This window comes from Microcebus murinus, chromosome X (assembly GCF_040939455.1).
Source record: "Microcebus murinus isolate Inina chromosome X, M.murinus_Inina_mat1.0, whole genome shotgun sequence".
NCBI lineage: Eukaryota > Metazoa > Chordata > Mammalia > Primates > Cheirogaleidae > Microcebus > Microcebus murinus.
In genome coordinates, this window is record NC_134136.1 from 4559776 (window position 1) to 4578848 (window position 19073).

The 19073-nt window shown below is 47.7% G+C and overlaps 2 protein-coding genes across 5 annotated transcripts in view; both read left to right on the forward strand.

The window, feature by feature from the left end:
* Nucleotides 1-6561, forward strand: part of KIF4A (kinesin family member 4A) — a 101392-nt gene extending 94831 nt beyond the window's left edge. Inside the window, exons 29-31 of one of the 2 annotated variants that reach the window (XM_012736231.3) lie at nt 3695-3811; nt 5412-5534; nt 5806-6561. In XM_012736231.3, the coding sequence (XP_012591685.1) occupies nt 3695-3811; nt 5412-5534; nt 5806-6009 (444 nt within the window). In that variant the 3' untranslated portion in view covers nt 6010-6561. The remainder of the gene's footprint in view (nt 1-3694; nt 3812-5411; nt 5535-5805) is intronic. The other variant, XM_012736232.2, reaches the window with a different exon arrangement.
* A 1793-nt stretch (nt 6562-8354) lies between these two features.
* GDPD2 (glycerophosphodiester phosphodiesterase domain containing 2) lies at nt 8355-18632 on the forward strand. Of its 3 annotated transcripts, none has more exons than XM_012736234.2 (16): nt 8356-8532; nt 10135-10248; nt 10518-10621; nt 10937-11030; nt 11228-11287; nt 11551-11649; nt 11825-11918; nt 12073-12218; nt 12343-12425; nt 12773-12923; nt 14927-15148; nt 15365-15513; nt 17157-17304; nt 17811-17893; nt 18143-18171; nt 18266-18632. In XM_012736234.2, exons 1-16 carry the CDS (start codon nt 8428-8430, stop codon nt 18316-18318), a joined length of 1734 nt encoding a protein of 577 aa, XP_012591688.1. In that variant the 5' UTR covers nt 8356-8427; the 3' UTR covers nt 18319-18632. The 3 variants fall into 3 exon arrangements, with proteins under 3 accessions (XP_075855685.1, XP_012591688.1, XP_012591689.2); XM_012736235.3 differs by lacking the exon at nt 8356-8532 and adding an exon at nt 9628-9903; XM_075999570.1 differs by lacking the exons at nt 11825-11918; nt 12073-12218 and having other exon boundaries at nt 8355-8532.
* Nucleotides 18633-19073: the final 441 nt, after the last annotated feature.

The window sequence follows — 19073 nt, forward strand, 5'->3', positions numbered from 1 at the left end:
AATGTCTAGTGCTGGCAAGGTGACTAAGATGGGCATTCCTATCTGTTGCTATTAGGAATGTAAATTGGTATACCTTTCTGGAAGGCAACTTGAAAATGTGTATCAATAGCCTTTAAAATGGTCCAATCCTTTGACTCAGTAATTATATGCATAGGAATTTATACTAAGGAAATAGTCATTGGTATGTAAATAGATTTATTCATTCAACAAATCTTTTCTGAGCACCTGTGTGCCAAGCATTATTCCTAGGTGCTGAGAATACCATAAACAAGACAAGTAAGACCCTGGCCCTCATGAAACTGACATTCTTATGAAAGGAGACACACGATAACCAGAAAAAAAAAATAATTTTAGATGGTGATAAGAGAAAAAGAAAATAAAATATATGGTGAAGTCATAAAGAATGATGGAGTGGGAAAAGAGCACTTTAGAAAAGTGCTTGAGAGAGGTCTCTGAGGAGGGGAGATCTAAGCTGAGATCTGAACAAAGTGAAGAGCAAGTCAGGAAAAGAATCAGAGGAAGAACATTTGAGGAAAGGGGAACAGCAAATGCAAAGACCTCAGCTTGGTGTCTCAAGGAACAGCCTAAAAGGCCAGTGTGGCTAGAGTGTATTAAGAAGTAGGAGAGTGTAGTGCAGGGGTCCTCAAACTTTTTAAACAGGGGCCAGTTCACTGTCCCTCATACCGTTGGAGGGCTGGACTATAGTTTAAAAAAAACTATGAACAAATTCCTATTTACACTGCACATATTTTATTTTGAAGTAAAAAAACAAACGGGCAAAAACACCCGCATGTGGCCCATAGGCCGTAGTTTGAGGATGCCTGGTCTAGCACAAGGTAAAGTCAGAGGGGTAGTAAGGAGCCAGATTTTGGAGGATCTTGTCAACCATACTATGCTTTAGATTATATTTATGTACAAGGATATTCACTGCAAGATGAGTTATAACAGTGAACAATTTCTTTCAAACAATCTTAGTAGTTAACATTAGAGGACTGGTTAAATAAATTGACATATATCTATATATCAAATATATACAACTATTATAAATCATATTTTTGATTTTTCAAATTTTATAAAGTGATATATATTATTCTCATAATCAGAAACAAAGATGTTATCATGGTTTCTTTTACCTTCACAACTACAGAACAATGGTGATGGTTCTCATATGGAAAAGACTTAAGGGCTTGAATTTGACTGTAAACTCAGTATGAATCCACAAAGATGTGAGAAGAAAAAAAAAAGCAATTGTCATTTTGGGCCTCATTAATAGGACTAATAACAAGGGAAGTGTTTGTCACAATCCACTTGACAGTGGCCACACCACATTTAGAAAGTTGTACTCATTTCCGGATCTCACAATTAAAGATGAACTTTGACAAATTGGTATATAGTTGAGTTGGTGAAGATACTTGGGAACCATGTCATGTGGCGAATCACTGAAGGAACTATATTTAATCTTTGGGAGGATTTGGACAGAGGAGGACTAGGGAGTAAAAATTATACTCAGTGTTTTGAATGACTGTGCTATAAAAGTGGGGTTAAACTGATTCCATGTCATTCCAGATGGCAGAATTGAGTCCTGTGGTTAGAAGTTATGTAGAAACTATTATCATCTCAGGATAAATAGAGTTTCAGATAATTAGACCAGGGATGTTAGAAAGGGGCGTCATACATTAAACCAAGCTTTAAATGGCCACTGAGGTCTTTTCTGACTTTAACCTTTAACCTGTGAGCTCTGCCACCTCTATCTCTTCTAAGCCAACCTATCCCACTTTCTTCCATCATTTCTCTTTTAGCATTGTTTCATATAATTCTGGTCACCCACCTCTTTATTGTTTAATGTCTTCTTTATTAAACACATACACATACTATAAAGTTTAAAAACATGTAAGATGATTCCCTAACTTTTTTTTTTTTACAAAAACTCATATATGGTAAAAGACATGCATAAGAATGACAAACACCTAATTCAGGAGATTATTTATCCCTAGAAAGGAGGGAGGCAAATGGGATCAGGAAAGAGTACACAGGAGACCTCAATTATATGTGCATTTTACTTATTAAGGGGGGTGGTGAGGACATGAGTGGATTTTTTTATTATTATTATTATTCTCTATGCTTTTGTATGCATGGAAAAAATTACGGTGCCCTAAGAAAGGATGCATTATTTCACATGGAATCCAATTAAGCAGGGTACAGTGAAATGGTTGCTCCCCATATTTTCTGAACTCCAAATTTCTGCCTGACTGCATTTGCTTTTGGACAGCCATTTAACACTATTGACTCACAGAACTTGCTCACATCTCAGATCCCTAGGCCCTTTTTGCACAAACTACTTTTAAGCTAGATTACGTCCCCCTATTGTATTTATATGGCTGATTTGGGGGAAGCCTAAATACCAAACTTACGTTTATCCCTGTTGTATCTTTTCTTTCTACTTTTAGCCCATAAGTCCAGCCTGTAAAAATATTTTTGAATTGTGATTCTGTTATCTTAATCATCCTTCCAGTTTTGTGTCACTGTTAAAGCTGATAAAAATGCCTGCCTTGTAGACTGGTTATGAGACTCAAATGAGATTTTGCATTTTATATATATAAAAATACTCTGCTCTGGGAGGCTGAGGCGGGCAGATTGCTCGAAGTCAGGAGTTCGGGACCAGCCTGAGCAAGAGCAAGACCCCATCTCTACTATAAATAGAAATTAATTGGCCAACTAATATATATAGACAAAATCAGCAGGGCATGGTGCCGCATGCCTGTAATCCCAGCTACTCAGGAGGCTGAGGCAGGAGGATCGCTTGAGCCCAGGAGTTTGGCTGACACCACGGCACTCACTCTAGCCTGGGCAACAAAGCGAGACTCTGTCTCAAAAGAGAGAGAGAGAGAGAGAGAGAGAGAGAGAGAGAGAGAGAGAGAAAATACTCTGAAAACTATACAGTGCTATCAGATGGAAAGAAAGAAAGAAAGAAAGAAAGAAAGAAAGAAAGAGAGAGAGAGAGAGAGAGAGAGAGAGAGAGAGAGAGAGAGAGAGAGAAAGAAAGAAAGAAAGAAAGAAAGAAAGAAAGAAAGAAAGAAAGAAAGAAAGAAAGAAAGAAGAAAGGAAGGAAGAAAGGAAGGAGAGAGAGAGAAAGAAAGAAAGAAAGAAAGAAAAGAAAGAGAAAATACTCTGAAAACTATACAGTGCTATCAGATGTAAATGATTTTTTTTTCATATCAGTGATTTATTAAAATGTACTGAGGACAAAGCAGGAAAAATGTTGAAATGTGAGTTGTATGAAAGTACAGTTAGGTAGATCTAAAGATATCAAGCAATTATACTCAGTCCTTAAATATATCTAAGTGTACTACCATCCAGTTCACAGTTCTTCTCTTTGCTCATAAATTTGTCATAAGAGTCTTTGTCAGTTGCCTTGCATTGTTATGGTATCCCTCTGATCTGTCCTTCAAGTATACTATCCAAAAAAGAAAATGGATTTTTCTGGCAAGACTTGTTCTATGGTAAACCTATGGTGGTTCTTGGTGATCATTGTTCCACTAAAGAAGAGAGGACTGAGGAGACTGAAGCTTGGTAAAGATGATGGTACTTTCCATGTTTTCTAGAAAGGCTTGTAAGGAAACTTACAAGGGAAGGTTCTTTAAACTAGTCTTCTAACCCTTTCAGTAATACATCTTTCTGCCTGTCTGTTTTGCAGTGCTCCTGCAAGGGCTGGTGTGGGAACAAGCAGTGTGGGTGCAGGAAGCAAAAGTCAGACTGCGGCGTGGACTGCAGCTGTGACCCCACAAAGTGTCGTAACCGCCAGCAAGGCAAGGTAGGTAGGATTGGTGCTGTTTCCTCTCACCATCCCTTCAAACCTCCCACTAGTTTCCACCCCTTTTTTCCTGCCTTCCATCCTGAAACATGGAGTCTCCTGCACAACTCCTCCTATCTTTCTCCTTCCCTCTGCACCCAGAAAAAGAGACATTTCATTTCTCAATCCTTCTTCCTTACTGCTAGCCTGTCATGTGCCCCCTTCAGAAGCCACAGCTTTTCCCAGGAGATTCCCAGGTATACAGCTCCCCACCCCCAGCCTTGGCTGGAAAGTTTCTGTATAATTTCTGAGGCAGAACAAGAAACAAGAAAACAGGCATTTACAGGCATATAGATACACAGGATCAAACTAGTCCAAAGGCTTAGCTGGAACTGTAAGAGCCACGTGCTGAGGTGGCAGCTTCTAAGAAGGGAGTTAATCCTTCTGACATCTTGAGACATTAGTTACTTAGAACCTCTCCATGGGAACCAGCTGTTCCGTGGCTCTAGGAAAAGGCCCACAGGAACCAGGCCTTTCTAATAGTCACTGTTGTGAATCAAGTTAGCATAGCTGCCCTAACATTGCTCCCGGGAATAGCAACCTCAGGGAAACAAAATGTGCCCTTAGAAGAGCAGCACCAAGCAGGTCAGATCCCTGTACTTGCCTTATGCCTACCCGTGCCCATGGCAAAGCATGCATTGCTACAGCTCTCAATATGATATACAGTAGTTCTAGCAAGCACAGCCTAATGATCATTCATCATGCATTTCTTAAACATCTGCCTGTGAACAGTTTTTCCCTGCATCTTCTATTAAAAAGATTTCTAAGTTAGTAGGCATCAGAGGACTAAAGTGGCAAGCTGGAAGTCTGGCTAAGAACTGTAGAAGTAGCAGAGACCTTAAGGATTCTCTATTTCCAAGGCTTTTCAATTTGGGTTCTAGATTCATGTAAGAGCTCCATGAAAGGGCCTCCTGGCAGAAGAGTATGGCCTGAGGTTGTTCAACCCCATTTTAATCAAAGCAACTTGGGATTCCTCTTAGGATTTCAATTGTTAAAACCACTTACCCAGCCCAATACTTCCATTTTACAGAGATGTAAACTAAGACCCAGAGATAAGCTTAAGTAACTCACCTTATATTACACAGCTGGTCAAGACAACTAAGATTAGGCCTCAGGCTTCCTGATGCTTAATCCAGCTCTGTTCTCATGACAACAGGCTATAATTCTAATCCCAGCTCTACTGCAGAGTCACCTTGTTACCTGAACGACTTCTGTTTCTTGGACTCAGTTTTTTTTATCTGAAAGGAATACTAATACAGGCAAACACCCTACAGGGGTGCTAAAAAGGATATTGTGGATTGTAGAGACGAGACGTTTAATCAAAGAAATGACGAAGGTTTGGCCTTATTTTAAACTTTCCCTCATGAGATGTCTTGTGCTGCTATCCTACCTGGTCCTTTGCCTTCAGAGACTGCCTCCAAGCAGGGCCTCCCTAAGGCTTGCTTAGACTGACTGACTAATCAGACACTCAGAGCTGTTACCTCACTGGTCAAAGGGGAGCAGACTTATTTTGTAACCCTGGGAGCCAAATTTATAACATGCCTGTCTGCTTGATTTTTAGGATAGCTTGGTCTCTACTGAGCGGACCCAGGATTCTGAAGGCTCCTTCAAACTGGAGGATCCCACAGAGGTGACCCCAGGAATGAGCTTCTTCAACCCCGTCTGTGCCACTCCTAACAGCAAGGTAGGCAGATATTAGCAAACTGTATTAGCGTCCTTCTCTACATTAGCTATGACAGACCAGTGGGAGAAAGGCATTTGGGGGAAAAGTATAATCCACTTGCTGTGAACTGGGAGTCAGGCACAGACTGGAGTTTATTTATTTTTTTCATAGAGCAATCTTAGGGGACAACTCATCCTACTGAGAGTATGTCAACCATTTGCAGTGGCTTGGCTGGGCTGAGCTTCTGCCCCTTTCCAAGGTATATTCATACCTGCCTCTGTGTCTTTCCTAGATCCTGAAAGAGATGTGTGATGTGGACCAGGTGCTGCTAAAGAAGACTGCCCCAGTTCCCTCCTCCCTTGACCTCCCCGAGTTGAAATATGTAACAACAGAATCCCAAGAAAATAAGGCTCCAGGGAAAAAAAAGAAACGAGCTCTGGCCAGCAATACCAGCTTCTTCTCTGGCTGCTCCCCTATTGAAGAAGAGGCCCACTGAAGTTGGAGTCATCATCTCTACCCCCAGTCTGGCTTGGAAGATGCTTTCAGGTTACAGCCAGAAGGGGTTTTTTTAATGACTTCTCTGGATTTCAGGTTGCTTGCTGTTGAAAAAAGGGCAGAGTGTTATGGAAAGAAAGGTAACCTTTGTTGGACGTTGGCCCTCAGTCTCCAGCCCCAGACTACTACTCTCTCTTCTCCAGAAGTGTGCTAAGCCACCTCCTGAAGAGAGAACAACTGACCTTCCTAATGATTCATCAGAAACCAGTCCCCAGTACAATCTAGCTCTTTCTTCTTTGTGAGTAGTTGAGACTGTCTCCTGATGGGGATGGGGCCAAGGCTTTCTTATCTCTGGGTTGTCTCTGCTTGATGGAGGAGCCTGGCTCAGCTCTTTTACCCCACCTCAGGAATGGGGCTGGGATCTTTCCTTTCCTGCCCTGCCCCTCTCTGGATTTTTAAGTGTTCTAATAGTACATTCAATTGTCTGCCATTTTACTGAAGTAAATGAATTATTTGTAAATGTTAAGTAAGTAAATAAACCTTAGCCCATGTACTGTTCGGGAAGATCCTTCTGTACTAGAGGGAGAAATAAAATTTCAATCTGCATTCCTCAGCCCCTGGGAAAGATATTAAGGAGACTCATTGCAAGTACCTGAGCACCCCCCCCCCTTCTTGTGGCTGCCCTATTGCCCAGAGTATAGTGTGGAGCATGATGTGTGTCTTTATGTTGCTTTGCTGCCCTAGGAAATTGGAATAATGCTAGTAAGGCCAGCGGCCTGACCTCCACTGTAGAACTTGCCTCGCCTCCAGATTTGAGAGGAGAAATCGAGTGCCAGCAGTGGCAGTTCCTAAAGCCCTGTAGCCTGATTTCTTGGTATAGGAGGGGCATTGGGACCACACTGCTGTCTAATTGCAGGACAGAACAGCACGGCTCCTTGCTTTCTCCTTTGACAGGGGAGGAAAGGGGAGAGGCTTACTCCTTACTATGCATCAGGGTCCTCCATCTCTGCTTAAAGCTAAAAGGGGACCAGCACTGGAACGCTATACACAGGCTGTTGACTAAACTTGTAGCCTTCTGAGTCATTCACAAGCCCTGGGCTTCGTATCCATGCATTCTGAATCCCAGACTCCTACTCCCCAAAAAAGCTCACAGACCATCCCCAAGAACTCAGAAGCCAAGATTTCTCTAGAATGCACCAGAGTCCAAGCAAAGGAAATTGAACAACAACCTGCCTAGAATGAAGTCTGCAGAGGACGAGGTGACCCGCTGGTCCTCCCTGGCCTCCTGCCAGCAAACAGCCCTGCTTCCCTTTGCATTTTAATGCGGAGGGAGCAAGGGAGCCTCTGCCATTGCCAACTAGAGCCTCTGGATACAATGGGAAGGCTGAGAGGCAGGGGGGCTGGCTCTTGGCATAAGAGAGCCAGTCTTCTCACTGTTTGAAATTCAGTGCATGTTGGGCAGGGGGAGGGGAAAACGAGCTTATCCCCGGAGAAGACATCCTTTCCCACCAGCGCTGCACTAGCCCCCAGACACTGCATCAGCCAAACTGTAGCAAGGGAAGGTCAATCAAACCCACCCCAGCCTACCCAGATCCCTGTGCTTTCGTGCTAGGCAGACTCCACCACTTGCTAGCCAGCCCTTTCCTGCTGATGCTATAGTAACAGCATCTTTTGTATGTGTTCATCTTCCAAAAGCCTGTGGCCCTAACATACTATACACTCCTCAAAGGATTCTTGGAAAGAGGCTTTAGATGCCTTGGGGACAAGACAGCAGGAATGACGTATGTCTCAGCATGCCCCGAATGAGCATCTCCTGTCTGGGGTGATGGGGAAGGGGAGGGCTGCTAATGTCACACAGGATCCACAAGGTCCCATGAAGACCCTTGGTCCAGAAACAGTGACCTGCTCCCCAGAGTTCAAGAAGTAGCTTGCAGCTACATCTCTTATAAATGCACCTTGCAGAAGTGGAAGTAGGAGCCCAGGAGACAGGGAGCTTGAGACTAGATCCAGAGTTACAACACACACACACACACACACCACACACCACACACACACACCACACACACACACACACTCCTTTCCAGGGGGCTGGCTGGGCCCCTTCTCACTGCCAAGTTGCAAAGTTGTGTGGTCACCTCCCCCCAGCTTCCTCGCCTCCTTGAGCCAGGACAAAGCCGCAGCAGTGACTGGGAGGGAAACCGGAGGAGGGACAGAGGGAGATGGGGAAAGCTGCACAAAGGAATTCCTCACCCCAAGCCCCCTGACCGCCAGCGAGTAGAGAAGCAGATCTGCACTCCCTCCCCCTTCCTCCCTCCCATCTTCCCACCCAGGCTGGGCCCGGGCCATAGAGCAGCTGCAGGCCTTCTGAGAGGACCCACACAGCCTCCTGTAGGTGGCAACAGTGCCACCTGTTTGACCGATGGGGCTAAGCCAAGGACTGGAAGAGAGAGGAGGCAGGCAACTCGGAGAAGAGCCGAGAAGCAGTGCAGAGCAGAGAGCAGAGAAGAGCTGCCGCAGAGAACAGGTGTGAGGGCTCGGGAGGGCTGGGGGCTACAGGAGGGGGCTGTGGGTGGAGACCGGCTACCCCAGACAGGGGACAGGGATTAGGCCCGGGCTTGAGCAGCACCCCTGTCAGCTCCCCTGCCTGGGGTTTTCAGGCTGCTCAGATCCTGATGCCATCCTTCAGACAGCTCCTGGAGGGAGGTGGGACTCCGGAAGGCAGTATCTGGGGTGCAGGGATAGGACCCCCGGGGGGAGGGTGGCAAAGGGTGTGGACTGGAGCCCAGGAAGGTTACTGCACCCCAGCCCAGAGACAGGTGCAGTCAGGGGTCTCCTTTTGGGTTGGTCTTTTCTTGGGAAGGGTCTCAGGAAGGGGAGAGGTGTCCTCCCCTCAGTTCCAGCTCATCACTCCTCCACGCCTATCCTAATTCTCCCTTCCCAAATCAGCATAAAGAGGGCACTTTCAGGAGCAGCCACACTTTTCCTCCTTGCAGGGACCCAGCCACCGTGTACCCCCCTGCCCCTCCAGACTTCACAGCCTCAGGAGAGCCCTTATGACAAGGGGTCCTGTCCCTTAGATCACACACACACACCTTGCGTGTATCCAGGGGCTCCTTTACATACTCGAAGTCACCTAAAAGCCCATTGGACTGACTGCCACGAGTGCTGTCACAGGTACATATGCTGACACAAACTATGCACCCTCGCACGTAGAATCACAGTCACACACCCAGCCCAGTTCGGTGATCAGTGCTGTCTCAGCCAGACCAGAAACACAAGGTACAGAGATCCCCTGCCCCAAGACAACCACACCCCACACACACACATCACACACATGCTTACCTTTGCCCTGTATTTGTTAGACTTTCACCAAAGGTAACTCAGAGGGTGGGGCCCCTGGAAGGGGGAAGCCGAGACTGGGTTTCTGGTTGGGGTCAGGGGATGACTAGGCAGGGAGTGACCCAGGCAAGCTGTTCCCCTCAAGTCTTCCGTTTTTTTGGCAGTGCCCTGCCCTCTGGGAGGTGGACGCAGAGAATCTTTCAGTCAGGCCTTTGTGATTTGTGTGCTCTCTGTAGCCATAGCAACTGGCCAATAAGCCAGGCCTCCATTAGCCCCAGGTCAGAACTGGAACCTCTGCTTCAGGTTGCTCCTGCTTCCTAGAGTGGAAAGCAACTCAATATGGGGCTGCCTCCCGCTTGGCCAGATCTGCCTCAACTTGCTGAACTGACTTTGCCCCACCCTGGGCAGTCTCTCCTGAGTCCCTACCCCTAAGCAAACAGTCCATTCCCAGCGCTGGATGCTGCTAAATGGGGAGGAGCTGGAGAGAGTGGGTATCCATCCTGCCTGCAAACAAGCTCAAAAAGACACCCTCCTGGGTGTCCTACTGACCTTCCAGGTATCAAGATTAGAAGGAAAGAAAGACCCTGGAGATTGTCCCCTTCTACCAGGCTTGGAGCCAAGGCTGCTCACTTCATCCAATCTGGCACTCTGGGCCTGCCCCGTGACTCCCGTTGCTGAGCAGCGTCCCAGGCCTCTGCCCTTCCCCGGGCTCCTCACATACACTGGGAGGGAGGCTGGAATCTGCCCTCTGCCAGGGTCCCTGATAGCCGAGTGTCCCTTCCCCCAGGCCTTCACCATGGCAGAGTCCCCCGGCTGCTGCTCCGTCTGGGCCCGCTGCCTCCGCTGCCTGTATAGCTGCCATTGGAGGAAACACCCCAAAGAGAGGATGCAAACCAGCAAGGTGGAGTAGGGATGGCGGGGGGGGGGAGGCTGGGTGTCAGGAGGCAGAGGCCCATTGGAGGGGACAAGGAGGCCAGTCGTACTCAGAGGCAGCTGGGGGGAAGGGGCTTTCTCTCTCCAGGAAGAAAATCTCCCTCAAATATGGAAAAAGCCATGCCCAGAGCAGAGCAGCCCCACACGTGGTGGCAAGTTCCCTTCAGCTGCCATCCATTGGGGATTCTGATCTTGCAATAGGGATCAACTATGAACTTCTCTCCTGCCCCTTTGCAGTGTGACTGTGTCTGGTTTGGCCTGCTCTTCCTCACCTTCCTCCTCTCCTTGGGCTGGCTGTACATCGGGGTCATCCTTCTCAATGACCTGCACAACTTCAATGAGTGTGTCATGGACTCCCCCAGCCCTTCCTTAGCATGCGTGTCAACCTACTCCCCACCCTGGGACCCCTGGCTGCTCATCCCCCAACCTTGGGCATCCCCCCTCCCTGCCCAACCCCCCAAGCCCAGTTCACCTGCTACCCAACTGCCTTAGAAAATCCCTCCATGAAATTGTCCCAAGCCGTAGAGGCCCTGGCTTCGTGAGGGGCTTTCCCCTCACTCCCTTCTGGTCCTCCTAGATCCAACCACCCCCACTTCCCTCAGGCCACTATTGACACCCCTTCTCCCTCTTGGACACCTGCCTCTCCCCTCCCGCAGATTCCTATTCCACCACTGGGGACACTGGATGGACTGGTCCCTGGCATTCCTGCTGGTTATCTCGCTACTGGTCACATATGCATCCCTGCTATTGGTGGGTCCAGGGATAGCTGGCCTGTCCCACACCTAAGCCCTTCCTTCCTGCGCAGTTCTGTCCCCTTGTTCTCACCCTGGCCACTGAGAGGAGGGAGTGAATTCTTGGGTAGGAGGGGGTACCAGCCTGGGAGGCTCACCTCAGTTATCTCGCTCCCCTCTTAGTGCCTCATAAGTCCCACTGCCCTCTGTCCCCAGCTCCTGGCCCTGCTCCTGCAGCTCTGTGGACAGCCTCTGCATCTGCACAGTCTTCACAAGGTATAGTGGGGATGGCAGTGAGGGGGAGACGGGGCCACTGGGACCAGTGCTTGGCTTGCTATTTGCTCAGGACCTCACTTTTATATCCCTGGGCTCGAGCCCAAGATCCAAAGTCCAGTAAATATTTATTGAATGAAAGAAAGAAAGTGGACATGCCAAGGGAAGTGAAGGGTGAAGTCCTTTCTCCACGCAGTGAGGAGACAGCCCAGGTAACCATGAGCCCAGGTTGACAAGGAAGGCCCCATTCATCCCTGGTCCCCCAGGTGCTGCTGCTCCTCATTATGCTTCTTGTGGCTACTGGCCTCGTGGGACTGGACATCAAATGGCAGCAGGAGTGGCATAGCTTACGTCTGTCACTGCAGGTGAGTGGTTGATCTCCAGTGCCTAGGGAGCCTTTACCTGTGGCCAACCCCAGATTGTATCTTGCTCTTGGTCCTCCAAGACTGCAGGTAGCTCTGAATTCCAAGTGAGGCCCTAAAAGGAAAGGGGAGAGGGGCACTAGGAAGAGGAGCCCTGCTCACCAGCTCTTGTCCACAGGCCACAGCCCCATTCCTTCATATTGGAGCAGTCGCTGGAATCACCCTCCTGGCCTGGCCTGTGGCTGATACCTTCTACCATATCCACCGAAGAGGTGCCAACTCTGTGCCACCACTCGCCGTCACTAGCCATCCACCCATGCTCCTTCCTCCTGCCACCTCCCTGGTTTCCTGTACCTGTACTTTGCCTTCTGCCCCTAGAACTCCCCCATTGCCCTTTCTCCAATGCCTGTCTGCCACTCCCCACAGGTCCCAAGATTCTGCTCCTGCTTCTGTTTTTTGGAGTTTCCCTGGTCATCTACGTGGCCCCCCTATGCATCTCCTCACCCTGCATCATGGAACCCAGAGATTTACCCCCTAAGCCTGGACTGGTGGGACACCGAGGGGCCCCCATGGTGAGTGTTAGGCAGAATGCTAGGAGGGCGGGGAGTGTCTGCTCCTCTGGGTTGCAGTAGCCAGGACTGTGAGTTCCTAGGCTCCCAGCCTTCCCACCACCTGCTCACTAATTCTCTTTCCCAGCTTGCCCCAGAGAACACCCTGATGTCCCTGCGGAAGATGGCTGAATGTGGAGCCGCTGTGTTTGAGACGGATGTGATGGTCAGGTGAGAGAAGCTGGGGCTTAGGGCAGCAGTCCTCAACCTTTTTGATACCAGGGACTGGTTTCATGGAAGACAATTTTTCCACAGGGTTGGGGTGGTAGGGAGCTCAGGCAGTGATGATTGCAATGGGGAGCAAAGCGGCTGTAAATACAGATGAAGCTTTGCTTGCCCTCACCCTCCACTCACCTCCTGCTCTGCAGCCCTAACAGGCCACGAACTGGTACCAGGCCATGGCCCAGGGGTTGGGGACTGCAGGCTTAGGAGATCTGGGGGGTCTGTGGGACATATCAGGGGAGCTCAGGAAGTGACCAACCCCAGAGCTTGGCCCTCTGACACTCCTGTGCCCTCAGCTCTGATGGAGTCCCCTTCCTCATGCATGATGAGCACCTAAGCAGGACCACGGACGTAGCCTCTGTGTTCCCAGCCCGAATCACAGCCCATAGCAGTGACTTCTCCTGGGCTGAACTGAAGAGACTCAATGCTGGGACCTGGTTCCTAGAGGTGAGAACAGCCTCTGGGAAGATGCAACCACCTGTAGGGGCACTCAGAGAAGGCAGAGTTCATTTCAAAGCAAATGCTTATCAGCATTTGGGCAGTTAGTAACAGTCTGCTCTCAAGTCACTCCCACCTAGTAAAGAAGAGAGCCTGGGCAACAGACAATTAGAATAAGAAGCCTAGACCAATAAAAATATTTTTCCTGAGTAGAGAGGAGAGAGAGAAGTCACTGTTTGTCAGGTGGGTGTGGGAGAGGATGAAGAATGGATTCGCACGGGAGAGGATGCATGGGCAGCATGTGCCATGAGTTTTCTCATCTCAAGGCAGGGAAAGGGGATTCTAGGCAGAGAGAAGAGCACACATAAAGCCCAGAAGTATGAAAAAGTGTGTTTCCTAGGGAAGAAAAAGTGGCTTAGTGACACTGGGAGATACAATTCATGGGAGTGGTAGGAAGCAGAGGCTTGGTCTTGCTCAAGGCTCTGTATGCTGGGCCCAGAAGTGTCAACTTCAATCCATAGATGGCTGAAAATATTTGAAAGGATTCTTTATGTTTTCACTATCTCTTTTCCCAATCACAAAATTAATACATGTTTATTGTAAAAAAAATAAAACATCAGAATAATAAAAGAAATAACATAGAAATAGAAGTCTCCCATAATCCAACTCCTCTGAAATATTCACTGTTAATAGTTGGATACATACTCAGACAATCCCTGACTTAGGATGCTTCCACTTAACAATTTTTTGACTTCACAATGGTGCGAGAACGATATGCATTCAGTAGAAACCATACTTCAAGTACCCACACAACAGTTCTGTTTTTCACTTTTAGTACAGTATTCAATAAATTACATGAGCTATTCAACACTTTATTATAAAATAGGCCTTGTGTTAGATGATTTAGCCCAATCATAGGTTAATCTAAGTGTTCTGAGCACGTTTAAGGTAAGACAGGCCAAGCTATGATTACAATGGGTTTCATCAAGATGTAACCCCCTGGTAGTAAGTCAAGGTGCATCTGCATATACATACATACATATACACATAATCTTTATTTTACACAAATAGGATCATTACACAGACTCTTTTGCATTTGCTTTTTTTCTTTCCATTTAACTCTCTATATAATGTCATACCAAAGTGATTAAGAAGAGATATCTGGGTTTGAATCCTGACTCCACCACTTACTAGCTGTTTAACCTGAGGCAACATTTCTTAGTCTCTCTCTGCCTCAATTGCCTCATTTGTACAATGAGAATATTAACAGTACTAAGCAGTTAATATACATATACAAAGTACTCAGAACATGCCAGGCACATACTAAGTACTCAGTAAGTGTTAGATAGCTAGCTTTGTCCATATCAGCAATTAGGAGGTGAGGTCATTCACTGATAATAAATAAGGAGAAGAGAAGAAAGTGGGCAGAGGCTTGGAATAGTTACTAGGGAGAATGGGTGAGGGAGCAAATCAAGAGCAAATAAAAAGATCGCTAAGCAGTACTGAGAGTGAAAAATGGGACGACAGTGCCAGCAGTCCACATGGTGTACTCTGCCCAGAGCAATGGTCAGCCCCCAGTTCTAGGAGTGGAGGAGGCATACGACTGTAGAATTGAATCAGAGTTTGGGAGTTGTAGGGCAAGTGGGGCCGAGGGGAGTTGAGAGTACTGTGGAAAAGTAGTTCAAGCTGTGGACAGACCACGGGTACAGGATGTAGGTGCAGCCAGAAAGGGGCTGACGGACTGGGAGGAAACCAAAGGGTCAAGATCCCAGAGGTCTCTGCAAGACCAAAGAGAAGGTATAGTGGGAGAGAGGAAGTTAGGAAACTGGAAGGGTAGGAGATTGAGATCATAGAATAAGGTATTAGATGGTCCAGAACAAAAGGCCACAGTTGGGAGAAAGACAGACCCTGGCTTAGAGGTGGATAGAAGCTGGACACCAAGTGAAGAAAGTGAGAATGGCAGAAGCCCTGGAGGCCTCTTGTGGTCTTTAAATAATTGTCCTTTCTTATAGAGGCGACCCTTCTGGGGGGCCAAGCGACTGTCAGGCCCTGATCGAAAAGAGGCTGAAAATCAGACAGTACCAGCATTAGAAGAGCTATTGAAGGAAGCCGCACTCCTCAATCTTTCCATCATGTTTGACTTGCGCCGACCTCCACAAAACCACACATATTATGACACTTTTGTGAACCAGACATTGGAGACTGTGCTGAGTGCGAGGGTGCCCCAAGCCATGGTGATGTTGCCAGGACTCCTAAGGGCCCCCTTTTGTCCCCTATCCCCACCCTGCCCTCCCTAGGTCATGATGATGATTTTTTGAGTCTGTGCCTTACCCTAGGGCCCCACCCCAGCTCACATATCCCATTCTGTGGTCAATCCTCTCTGCTCCTGTCCCTGTCCCTGAAATCCCTAGGTCTTCCCCAGCTTCATGCCCATCCTCCCCGAACCGCAGGTCCTTTGGCTACCAGATGAAGATAGGGCTAATGTCCAACGACGGGCACCCAGAATGCGCCAGATTTATGGACAGCAGGGAGGCAACAGAACTGAGAGGCCCCAGTTTCTCAACCTCCCCTATCAAGACCTGCCTCTGTTGGATATCAAGTAAGTGCTAGAGGAAAGGAACCAAAGGGATCACATGAGGCTTACTGGCAGGAAAGAACCAATGCAGGGAAGGCAAAGGCCATTCATTCATTCATTCATTCATACCACAAATATTTATTGAACACTTGCTATGGATCAGGTAGTATTTATTACAGGCTTTGGGGACACAACAGGAATAAGACAGAGAAGGTCCCTGCTTTCATGGAATTTATGGGCTAGGGAGAGACAGATGACAAACCACTTAAAATACATGCAAATTGGAAAGTGATAAATGTCATGAAGACAAAATGAGGAGATGTAGAAGAGTGATTGGGGTTGGGAGTGAGGGGCTGGGGCAGGGAGGGGGTATAGCTACGTTAGGAAGAGTGCTTAAAGAGCTGATGTCTGAGATGAATGGTCACAAGGTGCTAACTATGAGAAGAGCTGAATAACAGCAGGAACAGCAGCCTAAAGAGCAAGGGGAAAGTGAAGCTAGAGAGGTAGGCAGGGCCCAAATTGGGTGGGACCTTATAGGCCATGAGAAGGATTTTAGCTTTTATTCTACACCAAAGAGATCAGTGTAAGAGAGGATAGATCCAGGGGAGAGAGAAGTGAGAGAATCCCAGATGTGAGCTGGGCCCCAGAAGCTGACCCAGCCAGTAAACATGATGGACTTCAAAGCACGCAGTTGCCAAGGTCTCTTATAATGTCCTTGTGGTCAGATAGAAAAATGTGAACTGAATCATAGCTCAGTTATCATAAGTATTTCTTTCCTCAAGTTGTCACCATGAAGGAAACTATGACATAGAGTTTGGCCCTCACCTTGGTCTTGTCCTGGTCAATATTGACTGCTGATTGTGTTTCCAAAAGACATGAATTGGTAATGAATACAGTGATGATGGAATGGAAGCCCTGAAAGGTCTTAAGTGCCCTAAAAAGATGGGCCAAATCTAGCAAGATGAAATGTAGCAAGGATAGATGTAAAAACCTATATTTGGGGCCCAAACGGATTTCAATGACACAAAGACCGGAGAGGAGACACTGGCATCAGCAGGAACATGTATGGAAAAGACCAGGGTTTGATTGAACAGCGTGCATAGTGAGACATCAGTGAGACGTGACATTGCCAGAGGCTAACCTGACTCTGGGCCGCCTTCATACAGGCATAATGCCCAGAAGGCAGGAGGAAATAGTTTTGCTCTACTCAAAGCTGGTCCAAGCCCATCTGGGATATCATTTTCAGAGCCAGGCCCAGATTTTCAAGGAACATTGATAAACTGGAGTAAGATCAGATTAGAGAGACTTGTACGGGGAAGGAAATAATAACCCAGGACCCAAGAGTAATGGTTGAAGGAACTGGGGCGGTTGGGTCTGGAGAAGACTCAGGGTGACATAGCCTCTGTTCCTCACACCTCTGAAGGGCTGTCATGAGACACAGGGGAGAGACACATTTGTGTGGCCCCAGATGGCAAAGCTAGGACCCATGGGTGGAATCCACCAGGAGACAGAGTTCAGCTACCCAAAGAAAATCACTTTTGGTCAGGGACTGCTATGCAAAGATAGAACCTCCTTGGCAGTGACACAGGACTCGAGCACAGGCAGAGGGCCGCCTCCCGTGCCCCACGCACTGTGATTCTAGACCCTTTTCTTTCCCACTTTCACAGGGCACTGCACCAGGATAACGTCTCAGTGAACCTCTTTGTAGTGAACAAGCCCTGGCTCTTCTCTCTGCTTTGGTGTGCAGGGGTGGATTCAGTCACCACCAACGACTGCCAGCTGCTACAGCAGATGCATTACCCTATCTGGCTTATTGTAAGGACTCTGGGACTGTCATCCCTCCTCTTCTTCTCCCATCCCTGGTTCTTCTTAACCCTGTCCCTCTCTTCCCGACTTATTTCCCCCATATACTACCCTTGGGGCTCTAGCCACCAATAAGGGCCTTTTTCTTTTTCTTTTCTTTTTTTTTTTTTTTGAGACAGAGTCTTACTCTATTGCCCATACTAGAGTGAGTGCCGTGGCATCAGCCTAGCTCACAGCAACCTCAAACTCCTGGGCTCAAGCAATCCTCCTGCCTCAGCCTCCTGAGTAGCTGAGACTACAGGCATGCACCACCATGCCCAGCTAATTTTTTCTATATATTTTTAGTTGGCCAATTAATTTCTTTCTATTTATAGTAGAGATGGGGGTCTCACTCTTGCTCAGGCTGGTTTTGAACTCCTGACCTTGAGCAACCCTCCCACCTTGGCCTCCCAGAGTGCTAGGATTACAGGCGTGAGGCACTGCACCCAGCCAACAAGGGCCTTTTTCAATTCCCACAGCCCCCTCAAACCTACCTAATGATGTGGACCGTTACCAATTGTGTCTCCACCCTTCTGCTTTTGTGGACCTTCCTTCTCCAAGGGTGAGTGCTTTGTACCTAAGCTTTCTGGGTCCTTAATTTTCCTAGGCCCCTGGTGATGATGCTAATTCAGACTCATTTGTGCTGCCTGAGGCTCGAGGCTTGGTCTGCCTAGTTCCCTTGAGATTCTTAGGCCCTTCTTATACCACCCAATTGGCCTGAACCTGGGAAAGGCAGTCTGAGAGTCCCTAGGGTTGGAAGGTCCTGCTTGAAGCCAGCTGAACTCACAATGGGAAGCCTTTCTGCCCACAGGAGATGTGCTAAGGAGAGGGAAAGAACTGGTAAGAACTGTTCCCCCCTCACCTCAGTTTTCCCCTCCTTTAGCCTTCCCTTTCCTTACTCCCTATGTGACTCATCTTCTCTCCACCTCCCCAGGCTTAGAAACAGCAGTGCTGCTTACGAGGATCAACAATTTCATAACAGAGTGAATGCCCTGCCCACCTTGCACCCCCAACTGGAGTCTGAGCCTGTCTGCGCTGACCACCAGCAAGGGGGGAGAGTGGTTGAAGGGGAATGTCTCAGGGTAGTGGGTTGTGGTGTGGGGAACTTTACTAACAGGAGGTTTTGAACCATGAGGGTCTTATTCCTAGATGGTGAGCATGCCCCCCATTCTGCTATGGAATCTGCTCCCCTTGGGATTTTGACCTGAAGTGGTTGGGAAGACAGTGAGTCACGAGAAATTTCTCCCAAAATGAAACTAGAGCAGAGGAAGTAAAAGGGAGATTGCCAAGATAATGTCTCAGACTTGTGTGCACGTGTTCTTGCGTAGAAGGCATAGGGTGTGTTAGGGGTGGGAAAGCTTGGAACGGTGACTGAAGGAGACGACAAAATGGCCTTTTCTGGAGAACTGTAAGATGATGGAGACACCATCCCCACTCCATGTACTGTCTTCTCCCCTCTGACCCTTGCAATTTAGCTGCTTTCGTGCCTAGAGACTAGGAGCTAAAGAACCCATCTAGCCATGTAATTGTGTGCTTATGGGTGGCTTTTTGCTATGCACAGACTTTTCTTCAAGACAGGTTGGTTCCTGTATCTTGTCTGTTATTCTGTTACTCAATGAATTTAATTCCCATTTGGTCACAGTCTAGTCTTTTCTACGCTGGGGTTGGGAAGAGCTTATGTCTAGGGTTGGATGTGAGACGACACTGAGAAGTCATCGTGGGGAGATTCATGGGTTGGAGGG